The sequence below is a fragment of the Choloepus didactylus genome, chromosome 1, assembly GCF_015220235.1.
Source record: "Choloepus didactylus isolate mChoDid1 chromosome 1, mChoDid1.pri, whole genome shotgun sequence".
NCBI classification, from domain to species: Eukaryota; Metazoa; Chordata; class Mammalia; order Pilosa; family Megalonychidae; genus Choloepus; species Choloepus didactylus.
This window is the reverse complement of record NC_051307.1, coordinates 205,828,297-205,841,276: the sequence shown is the minus strand read 5'-3', so window position 1 is coordinate 205,841,276 and position 12,980 is coordinate 205,828,297. Positions and strand designations below refer to the sequence as shown.

The 12,980-nt window shown below is 37.4% G+C and overlaps 1 protein-coding gene across 1 annotated transcript in view; it reads left to right on the top strand.

The window, feature by feature from the left end:
• SFMBT1 (Scm like with four mbt domains 1) overlaps nucleotides 1-12,980 on the top strand; it is a 176,160-nt gene that overhangs the window by 138,691 nt on the left and 24,489 nt on the right. Inside the window, exons 9-12 of the mRNA XM_037798237.1 lie at nucleotides 411-561; nucleotides 3,106-3,188; nucleotides 6,431-6,557; nucleotides 8,176-8,289. Of these exons, the coding sequence (XP_037654165.1) occupies nucleotides 411-561; nucleotides 3,106-3,188; nucleotides 6,431-6,557; nucleotides 8,176-8,289 (475 nt within the window). The remainder of the gene's footprint in view (nucleotides 1-410; nucleotides 562-3,105; nucleotides 3,189-6,430; nucleotides 6,558-8,175; nucleotides 8,290-12,980) is intronic.

The window sequence follows — 12,980 nt, the reverse complement described above, 5'->3', positions numbered from 1 at the left end:
CCCAGAATTTAAATTTTGTTTGTGAGCCCAGCTACTTGGGTTTGAATCCAGGTTTTGTTTCTTTCTGTTTGTGTAACCTTTGGCAAATTACTTAATCTCTCTTTAAATTTAATTTCCTTATCTGTAAAATGGAGTTAATTGTGATACCTATCTCATTAGATTGTTAGGAAGATTAAAACTGAATTAATACAGGAAAAGCCTTTAATTAAACCAGTGTCTGACACAGAGCTAACATTTATTGACTGCTTATTATTATTAATATGCAGTGTGGCTATGAACTTTTGTAACATGTTTGGCTATGCCAAAGAAAAGATGTGAGTGTGATGTACATACACACACACATACATATATTCATATGCATACACATAAAATCATTTGTTTGTTTTTTATCTGTTAAATTCTATGTACAGGTTTTTGATGAGAAGTACTTTCTGGTGGAAATGGATGATTTGCGGCCAGAGAATCATACACGGCGATCTTTTGTGTGTCATGTTGACAGTCCTGGTATTTTTCCTGTGCAATGGAGTCTGAAGAATGGTTTACACATCAGCCCCCCTCCTGGTGTGCATCTAGTTCTTGTCTGAATTGTTCATAGGGAGGTGTTTCTTGAAATGAGATTTATCAGATGGCATTATCTGGATCTTTTGTCCCTCTCTTTCCTCTTGCCCCCAGCCTGCTCCTAACATTTTTGGGGCCTGAGACAAGCATAAATGAAGGTCCAAATTCCATATATTTACATACTTAAAAGTTATAGCTCAAGCTTAAAAAGTACTAAATAAAGTATATTCTATCCCCCTACCTTGACAAATACATCTTCATAACAACTTGGAGTTCCACGCTGGTTCTTTAGTTCATCCCACCTTGTGCCTGTGGAAAGGTCACAGATGGGTGGGGGGTAGGATGCATAGTGAGTGTTGGGAGTTGCTGACTTGTGAGGAGAGGCTAGAGCCAGAGCCAGGAGGTGGTATTGAAATCTTTAGATTTTAGGCCTCATCATAAAGACCACCTCTTCAGACTAAAGAGGGAGGTTTAGGGTCAAGAGTAGGAGTCAGAGAGGCTGTAAATAGGAAAGTAACAGCTCATTTTCCTGGTATTCACAACTTTGCATTAATCAAGACTCCTAAAATAGTTGAGCTTGGTTGAAATTTTTTGTATTTTTTAACTTCGAGTATTGAGTATCTGGAAAACCTACTGTCCTAGTTTGCTAATGCTGGAGAATGCAAAACACCAGAGATGGATAGGCTTTTATAAAACGGGGGTTTATTTCACTACACAGTTACAGTCTTAAGGCCACAAAGCGTCCAAGCAATCAGGTACCTTCACCAGAGGATGGCCAATGGTGTCTGGAAAACTTCTACTAGCTAGGAAGGCAGCTGGCATCTGCTCCAAAGCTCCGGCCTCAAAACGGCTTTCTCCCAGGACGTTCCTCTCTAGCAAGCTTGCTCCTCTTCAAAACATCACTCCCAGCTGCACTCTCTTTCCTCTTTGAGTCAGCTCATTTATATAGCTCCACCGATCAAGGCCCACCCCGAATGGGTGGGGCCACGCCTCCATGGGAACATCTCATCAAAATTATCTCCCACAGCTGAGTGGGGCACACTCCAAGCAAATCTAACCAACACCAAAACTTCTGCCCCACACGAGACTACAAAGATAATGGCATTTGGGGGACACAATACACGCAAACCAGCACACCTACTTTAAAGTGTCAGTTGTTTATATGATTTTTATATCAGCAAATCAGATTATTTGATTGGCTATTTATGTATACTTTACTAGTAGGCTTTTGGTAAAGCACAGCTTCACTTTCTAAATGGTGAATGCTGGAACACTGAGCTGGAAGTGCTCTTTTGTATTAACAAAGATCATAAACCCAGAACCTTTTACCTTTCATTTAGCCTTCATTCCTCCTGAAATCATTTATTGAATGTTTGCTATAAGTCAGGCATTAGGCTTGTTATGGAGAAGACAAAAATGAATACAGCACAGTTTCTTCCTTCAAGGAAGGAATTGGGAAAAACAGTAACAACTTCCTGGGCTCTCCTCCATCAGTGAACACAGAGTGGGAGTGCTGGGGGTGGGTGAGGGAACCTTTAAAGGATGAAGTTCTTGCCTTCCAAGAAGGCTCTGGACATCCCAAGATCTTTATCCTGCCTGCTGTATGCAAAAAGAAAAAAAAAAAAAAAAGAACAATTATTAAAGACACTGGAGCTTTCAGCATTGTCATAGACAACTGTCTCTGTAAATAGAGGGAAGGTAGTGGATTATGTAATTGAAGATGGCAGATAATTGGCTGTCAGGAATTGAGGCGGAGGCAAGGGAGAACGTGGTGCCAGTCTCAGTTGGTCAGGGAAGGTGATTGCAGGGGCTGTTCGGCTCTGTGCCTGTGAGCTATTAAGTTCTGCGTGAGCAGAGAGCAGCTCAGAAGCAGCAGAGCTGTTGGTCCCAGGCTTGCTTCTTGCACACAGACGGTGCTGAGTAAGGGCATTAAATTGGAGATGCTTCTATCAAGAATTGCGGAAGACTTAGCAGGGTTAAGCTCACTTGTTTTTCTGAAATGAATATGTGATCCAGGTTATAAGAGCACTGAGTTTCTGTAGAACCTGAACCCAAAAAAGAAAAATTGTATCAATAGTAGATAGCCAAGACATGTTTAAGGAAATAGCTTTATCAAGGGAAAAACATCTTCATTGATTGAACAGTACAGTAGGTTATTTACTATTTTCCTTCAAAGCCTGAGGCCATAATAGAACTGATAAGACTGAATTTATATGTACAAGCCAAATCTAGCCATAACTGTCTAAAATCTTTTGGTAAATTGCCAGCAATGAATCATATAAAATATTGCTCAAAATAAGTGCCTTATTTAAAACTTGAAAGTTAAAAAATTATCCACATAATTTTATTGTATTGTTACAGTTTGACCAGAGTTGCCTTATGTTACAAAATTAACATTGCTTTGGATTTATAGGGTGGTTTCCCCCTCTTTAAAATGATCAAAGTCCCCAAATTAGCAAAATTGGAAGTTGTGGGTGGACACCTGGCACGTTGGTAAAACCAGGAGGTGTGTGTGATGTGAGTGTTCGTTGTTTTGTCTCCATGTAGGCTATCCCAGCCAGGACTTTGACTGGGCCGACTACCTCAAACAGTGTGGTGCTGAAGCTGCTCCCCAGAGGTGCTTCCCTCCGGTGAGAACGCCTGTCCCCTCACAGCCGCTGCTTCTTGGCTGCTGGTGACTGCTGTGCTTCCCTTCCTTCGTACAACCATTATGCTGAAGTTCATCATTTCACTCCACCCAAATAAGCACCTTGTTGATTGTAGTAAAATGGTTCAGAGAAAAACGTCTTTACTGCAGAAGTTAGTCTATTAGTTTTAAAAGTTTATCAGGTTTATTTTTTATAGCAGAAATCATGTGAATTTGAAATTTTAGTTCATAATTATTTTTGATGGTTCAATAATGTGAAAAAAGGTTGAAATATTGAGTGGAGAAAAATTGTTAAGCTTATTTAAAAATACTTCTATCAAAATAATAAATGCACATGATTGAAAAAGCCAAAGGGCTCTAAAAGGCTTAGAAAATAAAACAACAGTTCTTACCCTTGTCCCTTTCCACTATCCCCAGCCATATTCCCGGAAGTAAACACCTATTCTTCTTATTCCAGTTCTTATATTTATACTTCTTCATTTTCTAAATAATATGCTGGTATCTTTTGAATCATTAATTTTAGACGTATCAATTGGTTCTGTGTTATGGTAAATGAGAATTTAACTATTTTGCATTAGCTTTCCCCTCTGCCTTAACTACCTCTTCTTCCTGTTAGAGTTATATTACAATTTTTTGTTAAATCTGAATTAAATGTTTATATTATATGCATTCAAACATTATTCATAGCTGAGCACTACAGTATTTTATCATGTTTCCTTATTTGTCTTCCAGTTAATAATTTTCTTGTTTTTCATTTGCTTATTTATCTTTGTATCTATTGCAAACTCTTCCTACACCTTCCAGTAATGTCTCCTTACTGTTTTCCACAAAGGCAATCATATCAGGAAATCTGTCATTTCTAATGTTTTTCTTAGAGCCCTCCTAGCAACTTCCTTTCTTTTCTTAAACTGGTTGCTCTCTTGGCTTGTCCCATGTGGTTTTAATCATGGGACTGCCTGTCAGTGTCATCCAAGGTGTTGCCTCTCTTATGATTTGGAGTCCCTGTTTCATGTATCTCATCGCTTCTCCTTTCTTGGTTTACTCCCTTGTTTTGATTGAGTCCTTCTTTCATTAGCTTCCTGAGACAGGGTGCAAGGGAGGCAAATTTTTATAGATTTTGCATGTTTGCAAAGACCTTTATTCTACTAACTTGATCGACAGTGTGACTCATTACAGTATTATGTTGAAAGTTATTTTATTTCAGCATTTTGAAAACATTGCTCTGTTGTCTTCTCTTTCAGTATTGCTGTCAAGAAGTTCAAACCCATTTTTGTTCTTGATTTTTGCAGATGACCTGCCTTTTTCCCCCTCCCTGGAAGGTTACAGAATCTCTTTTGTCACCAGTTTTTGTAGTGGGGAACCTTGATGTGGGTGTGTTTTCATCCATTCTGCTGGGTTCTCAATGGGCACTTTCTCTCTGGGCACTCATGCCTTTCTGTGATGGGAAATTTTCTTGAATCACTTCTTTGATTTCCTTCCATTTTCTCTCCTCTCTTTCTGGTATTCCTTTTATTTGGATGTTGGCTCTCTGGATCAGGTCTCTACTTTTCTTACCTTTTTTTCTCTTATTTTCTGTTTCTTCATCTTTTTGCTTTGTTTTCTGGAAGATTTCCTAAACTTCTTTCAACCCTTCTTTTGAGTTTTTAAATTTTTTTGATATTATATTTTTGATTTTCCAGAACTATTTCTGTTTTCTGGATATTTCTTTATTTTTAATAGCATACTATTCTTATTTTAAGGTTGCAATATTTTTTCTTAACTCTCTGAGAATGTTCACTAACCCCCAAACCCCCTTTCAAGGAAGTTTTCTTCCCATATTATCTCTGTTTTTCTGCATGTTGCTCATTTTATCTATTTTGGTCTCTAGCTTTCATATCCTTAAATATCTGGTAATCCTTAGTTACTTGTTTATATTTAAGAATGGGGGACTTAAAAACAAAATCTGTTTGGAAACTTGGAGCATATGGCTTGTCAACCTTGATCTTGCCTAGACAGTGGGATCTGCTGGCCTTTGCTGGGGAAATCTGAATCCATGTCTTTATGTGTTTCTTCTTGGGCTTGTCAGGTTACCATAAAAAGTCTCTTCTGGTCCTCTGTTTAAAGGGTAGCAGAGCTCTAGTAGACAAGTAGGGAACAAGGGCTGGACCTCTCAGAATACATATCATGTGCTACCCTCTGCTTTTGGTGCTGCATGCCTTCAACAGTTGCTTGTGTTCCCTTGCCGAGGGATCCTGCGTTTTACTCTCCCTAGAGGATAGCACTCACCTTCTCTAGGGGAAGGGAATGGAAAATTTCCCTGGGGTGTGGAGTGGACAAGTGACTGGCATGACCTAAATGCTTCTTAAATATTTTCAACAAATCCTTATTTTGACTACTTCTCCTCCATCCTCAGTTTGCCTAGAACCCAGGGCTGCCAGTTCTTAGTTTTCCTTGTGCCAGCTTAGATTTACCTTTCTTTGATCTGCTGTTAGTTACAACTAGATTCTGTTCTAAATTTTAGCTGCTAAACCATTGTTACTGTTGTCATCTCCTCTCCTGTATATTCATCGTGGTGGGTTTATGTCTCTAAAGAAAAAAAAAAAAATCTTAGTTTTTGTGGGTTCTCAGAAAGGAAAGAGAACAATCAGTTGTAGATGTTCAATTCTCCGTCTTGAGCCAGAAGCTACAAAATTTTTATGTTTTAAAGGATCCTTTCCCTCTGTTTTAAAGGACCCTTTTCCCCCTTTCCCCCCCTTCATAAGCATTATTTTCCCTGAATGCCTTTTATGATTCGCATACAAGTAGGAACCAAGCAGTTTATTGTAGAATAGGGCCTTTTATGAGTGGGAAAGTGAACTAACATTGGTTGAGGGTCACTTGGTTCAGGGCACAGAGTCTTGGGTACCTTATTTCATTTAAACCTTGAAATAACCCAGTGAGACAGGAGTTCTCAACTTCATCTGACGGAGATAAGAAACTAAGGCAAAAAAAAAAGGTTACCCACCTTGACTAGGTCTTAACATCTAGCAATAATGCAGGGATCTGATCTTAAAGACTGTACTGCTTCTAACATCAAGGGTGACAGACATTCTACATTTGTTTCATTAAGAAACAAAACAAAGCAAAATAACAGTATAGCTTTAAAGTGTGCCTCTAGGGATTAAATATGACTTGAAAAAGGTCTCCCAGCTGAACACATAAATTAATAATGAGTGTGTATTTGAATTTAATTCATTTGTTTTCTAGTCAGTTTCTGAGCATGAATTTCAGGAGAACATGAAGCTCGAGGCAGTGAACCCAGTTCTCCCTGAAGAAGTTTGTGTTGCCACCATTACTGCAGTGCGTGGCTCCTACCTATGGCTCCAGCTGGAGGGTAAGACCCAGCACCCCTGAGAAACCTTCCTGTGGCCCCTCTCCTTTGCTTTCCTGTTTATACCTATCATGTGACTTGCTAAACTTAATGGAGAGAGTATAAGGGTCTTCTAATTTATAATGCAAGATTCTAAGCTAAAAATTTATTTTCTTATCCTTGACTTTCAAGTTTTATGAAATGAATGTGAATAAAAAGCCTTCCCTGCAGAATGACCTGTTTTCTTGAAGAGGAAAACATGAGTCAAATAGCACATATTTTATATAGCCAGGATATATGAACATGAGCATTGACCCCTGGCTCATTCAAGAGATAATGTTTTGATTGCCCCAAACTAACAGAACCAAAAAGAATGTAAAATGGAAATGGCTTCTCATACTGAAAGTGACAGTCAATGATTAGATAGGTTTGTGGTCAGAAAATACTGAAAATACTGTATTCAGGACTGCAGCTACTGTGTATAGACCAGGTTTCTTTTTTATCCTGCTGCCAAATAACCCAAACCTGAGAAGGCATGTGCTGTTTCTGATTGGCACTTAACACAGATGTCAAGGACAGGATTGAATGTAGACTTTTCTACAACCCCTGATCAGCAACTTGCCTACATGACTTCCTGCTTTCTGGCTTATCCCCAGGGTACCAAAACTTAACTTCTCATCAAGTAGAACTGTCACTTTTGCCTTTTGGTTTCCAATTATTGCAAGGAATTGACTGTAATATTTGTTGACTGTCTAAATGATATCAGTGGTTAGTTCTAGTTGCCTATTTGTTATTCCCTGGTTAAGGGTCACTTTATATATTCATTACCCTTTTTGGCCCTTATACTAGTACACTTGGGAAAGTTTACTGTGTTCCCTCCCCTCCCCTCCCCTCCATGAGAATTTATTAGTTTACAAATTTTCAGTTCTTAGGACATGAAAATGTCCCAAATAAGGCATCAACAGGATGATACCTTCTCTGAAAAGAAGCTGCTGGCATCCGGGGTTCCTCTGTCAGATAGCAAGGCACTTGGCTGGTATATGCTGGTCCTTCACTCCTGGGTTTCATTGCTTTCAGCTTCTGGCTTCAGTGGCTCTTTCAGTTTCTGTGGGTCCTTGCTTGTTTCTCCAAGGCTTTTCCCTCTAAACTCTCTGGTGTTTCTCTCTCTGAGCTCCATCAGCTTTTTGCTATTTTTTTAAATCATATTTTTTATTGTAGAATTTAACATATATACATAGAAGTGAACACTTTTCAAGTGCAATTCAACAAGTAGTTAGCAAATTTCAAAGAATATTATAGGTTACAGTTCCACAGTTTCAGTTATTTCCTTATGATTTAACAAGTATAGATATATAGTAAATTTCCAAAGTAGTTACGAATTATAGTACCATAGTTTCAGTTATTTCCTTATTGTGAAATATATATACAAAAAGGTATAGCTTTCAAATTACAATTTAACAAATAGCTATAGAACTACTGTTTTTTCTCAGTGTTTATCACACATGAAAAAGTATGACTTCTGTGTAAAATAAATTTGCTTAAGAGATTTTTGTGTTATTGCAACAGTAGAACATTGTCTATGAATTAGTTTAATGAAGAAGGTTATTTAATGGTCTAAAATGTATTTTTTTAATCTAAACAGGTTCTAAGAAGCCCATACCTGAATTTATTGTGAGTGTAGAATCTATGAATATCTTCCCTTTGGGTTGGTGTGAAACCAATGGCCACCCACTCAGCACTCCTCGCCGAGCACGAGGTATCTGTCTATTTCTGAGTCAGAGGGCTAATTATTAAACAATCTGTTGTGTGGTGCTACCAACTGGGAGAAATCCTGACATTTCAGAGAAAAGCAAACTGTTGTTCTGGTTATCTATTCCTGCCTAGGAAATTGTTTATTGCAAAAACTTCTATTACATTATGGGTCCTCTGGATCAGTCATCTCAAGGCCTAACTGGGGGAGGGTCCACTCCCAAGCTTATTCATATGGTTGTTGTCAAGATTCAGTTCCTCATGGGTTTTTGGATGGAAGTCTTCAGTTCCTGACTGGCTGTTGGCCAGAGACCTCCCCCAGTTCCTTGCCATGAGGGCTTCTCTACAGGGAAGCTCACAACATGGCAGCTGGTTTCCATCAGAGAGAGAAAGCCATAGAGCTCAGTGAGAGGTTGAGCAAGATGGAAACCAGATCTTTTTGTAACCTCATCTGGGCATCCCATACCCTTTTTAAAAATTTGTTGAGATATCATTTACATACCATAAAATTCACTCTTTTAACGTGCACAATTTGGCATTTTTAATAGACACAAAGTTGTACAACCATCATCACTATCTAATTTTAGAACATTTTCATCACTCCAAAAAGAAACCCCATACTCATTAGCAGTCACCACCACCCCTGCCCTAGGCAACCACAAATCTATTTTCTGTTTCTATAGATTTGCCTGTTCTGGACATTTCCTATAAATGGAATCATACAGTATGTATGACTGGCTTCTTTCAGTTAGCATAATATATAATATTTTCAAGGTTCATTCCTGTTGTTGCATGCAACAGTACTTTATTCCTTTTTGTTGCCAGATAATATTCCTTTGTTTTAATACATCAAATTGTGTTTATTCATTCATCAGTTGATGGACATTTGGGTTGTTTCTGATTTGTAGCTATTATAAGTAATGCTGCTATAAACATTCATGGACAAGTTTCTGTGTGGACTTGTGTTTTCATTTTTCTTGGGTATATATCTAGCAGTGGAATTTCTGGGCCATATGGTAACTATATGCTTAAAATTTTGAGGAACCAGCAAACTGTTTTCCACAGCAGCTACACCGTTTTATTTTCCCACCAGCAGTGTGTAAGTGTCTAGTTTTTTCACCTTGTTCTCAACACTTGTTGTTGAAATAGCTGTTTTATTTTACTAAAAACTTTGTGGGTCAGGAATCAAAAAGTGTTCTGTTGGGCAGTTTTTACTTGTAGTTACTCATGCAGTTGCAGTTAGACGCCTGCTGAGACTGCAGTCATCTGAAGGCGCAACTAGGCCAGATGTCCAAGGTAGCTTCCTTATATATGGCTGGCAGTTGATGCTGACAGTCATCCCATGTGTAGGTGGCCTCTCCAGTTTGGCAGCTTCATGGTAATCAGACTTCTCACAATGTGGCTGGTTCTCCCAGAGTGAGTGTCCCAAGAGAATCAGACAAAAGCTAAGTAGCCTTTTATGACCTAGCCTCAGAATCACCCAGCATTACTTCCAGTATATTCTGTTGCTCAAAACTTTCATAAGGCTGCTCAGATTCAAAGGGAAGGGTCATAGACCTCACCTTTTAATGGGGGTAGATGGGTATCAAAGAATTCGTAACATTTTTTTGTAACTGCCACAACTTTTTTGTCTATACTGTATGCTTATAATTTTTATTGCAGAGTTCATTGTGTCTACCCTACAGCAGATGGTGTTAGAGTATGCAATGAAAAGAAGCCAGCAGAAATTTTGCTTGTTGGAAATGAAAGTTTATTTTCCTAGTTGTTCAATATAAGTAATTCCAAGATTTTGAGTTTCCATTATAAATTAGGGCATAGCACAAATCCTGATACAAAGTGAGTTCCTTCCCCCTCCCCTCAAAGTATTCTTTCAGGGTTATATTTAAAAATATTTTTTTTGCCCCAGATCACAAAAATATTCTGCATTCTTTACTGCTAAATTTATAGTTTTACCATTTACATTTAGGACTTTAATTCCTTTAAAATCTACCTTTGGTTGGTATTAGCAGAAATTGGTTTTATTTTTCTCCATGTGGTGAACCACTTTTCCCAATGCCATCTATTAGACCGTCTGTCCTTTCCCCATTGATTTGTGGTCCCACATTTATTGTACACAGTGGTGCTGTCTCTCATCTCCCCATGGTATTCCATTGGTCTCTTCTTGAACGTATGCCATATTTTTTTCCCAAATACTCTTTTACCTCTTCCTCCTTCCCTTAGTAACCTCTAGTCTACTTTCTATCTCTGCAAATTTGCTATTTCTAGTCACCTCCTATAAGTGATATTATACAATATCTGTCCTTATGTGCCTTACTTATTTCACTTAGCATAATGTTTTCAAATTTCTTCCATGTTGTAGCAGGTCTCAGAATTTCATTCTTTCTTATGGCTGAATAATATTCTATTGTGTGTATGTTCTACATTTTGTTTATCCATTCATTTGTTGGTGGGCACTTAGGTAGATTCCCCCTTTTGGCTGTTGTGAACAATGCTGCTATGAACATTGGTATACAAGTATCTGTTTGAGACCATGTTTTCACTTTTTTTGGATATATACGTGGAAGTGGAATTGTTGGGTCATATGATAATTCCGTATTAACTTTTTTGAAGGATTGCCAAACTGTTTTCCACAGTGGCTTCATCATTTTACATTCCCGTCAACGATGTATTCAAGTTCCAGTTTCTCCACATCCTCTCCAACATTTGTTTTTTCTTTTTGTTTTTAATAATAGCCATCCTTTAGGTGTGACATGCATCTCAGTTGTGGTTTTCATTTGCATTTCCCAAATGGCTAGTGATGTGGAGCACATTTTCATGGGCTTATTGGCCATTTGTATTTCTTCTTTGGAGAAATGTCTGTTCAAGTCCTTTGCCAATTTTTTAATTGTCTTTTTGTTGTTGCATTGTAAAAGTTCTTTATATATTCTGGATATTAAGCCCTTATCCTGTGTATGGTTTGCAGCTGTTTTCTCCTATTCTGCAGATTGTGTTCTCACGTTCTTTATAATTTCCTTTGATGCATAAAAGTTTTAAATTTTGATGAAGTCAAATTTATTATTGTTTTTTGTTGTTGTTGCTTATGCTCTTGTTCATTACTGAATTCCAGGTCATGAAGATTTGCCCCTATGGTATCTTTTAAGAGTTTTGTAGTTTAGCTCTTATATTTAGGTCCTTGATCCATTTTGAGTTGATTTTTGCATATGGTATAAGGTAGGGGGCTAACTTCATTCTTTTGCATGTGGATATCCAATTTTCCCAGCACTATTTGTTGAAGAGACTATTCTTTCCCAATTGCATGTGCTTAGCATCCTTGTCAAAAATCAATTGGCCATAGATGCATGGGTCTATTTCTAGATTTTCAATTCTGCTCCCTTGCTCTAGTTGTCTATCTTCATGTCAGTACCACACATATAGTTTTGTTTACTGAAGCTTTATAGTACAATTTGAAATTGGGAAGTGTGAGTCCTCTGTTTGATGATTCTTAATAAATACTAGAATGAATGAACAAATAAAAAGAATAAGTAAATTTCTGAAACTTATGTTATATGGAAATAATTAAACTGAACTTCATGGTAAAAAATTAGAGGAGAGAATGTTTCAGAGAGCAGAAAGTACTTAAACTAAATCTTTGCCTGTTGTATATAAATATATTTTGAATATTGTTAATATTTTTGCATTTGATGTAGACTAATCCAGCAAGAAGCATTTGGAGAGTTGCAAGAGTAGGAACAGTTAGTGTTAGAACTGAAAGGACTTTTTATCAATTCTTATGGTCATGGAAAGACTCTAAAATACTAATCTTAAAAATATACATTGAGCTAGTATTATGCAAAAAGAGTACTAATATAATGAAAATGAATGTCTAATTACTGTATTTAAAGTCATTGTACAAGAGGGCATTACAGATGCATTATCACATCAATAAGAGTAAGGAAAACTTTTGTACAACAAAGGGAACTTCTTTTGCCTGGTTATTTCTTTTCATGGAATCACCGCCAATGCTTGTGCTAACTGTTCTTGACCCATTCTTTTTTCCCTTTTGTCATTTTTTTTTTTTTTTGGTATGACTCTTCTAGAGGTGTTCTAAAGTTGCCACATGTTCATTAATTCAATAATTTCTAAAAAAATAGCGACACCTCTTAAAAATGTGTCCATATGTCTGATTTCTTCTTTTAGTATCATATATTAAAAGAAGCCCAGAAAATTAGCCACTCATTTGATGAACAATAATTATGGGACTAATGATTTTTTGTGATGAACAAATAAGTGAAGAAGAGGTCTTTCTGTGGGGAGGGCTACATGGAAACAGTTGCCTACCTTTGCAAAGTCCCAGCTCCCAGAAGAGTGCTTTTCACTGTTTCCTTTCTTTCCCTCTTGCTTCTCATCATGACCTGCTGCCAGGTCCCCTCATTTCGGATTCTCTTGGCCAGGCCTGGGAGAGAAAATCTCGTCTTACTCTTTATATTTGTATTCCTTTCAGCCTGCATTGCTATGTAATGTATTTTTAAATCTTTCAAGGAAAATTGTTAAAATTTTCAATAATAGATACTGAAGCCAGAAGAATATAGGTTTCCTTTTTTTTAAACAATAGGTATTCTTTGAGCAGTTATTTAAGAGATGATAAGTTAGATAGAAAAATTTTCCAGTTGATAAACTATTCTCAATTTCCCATTGCTGTTTTGGGACTGTGTTCTCAGG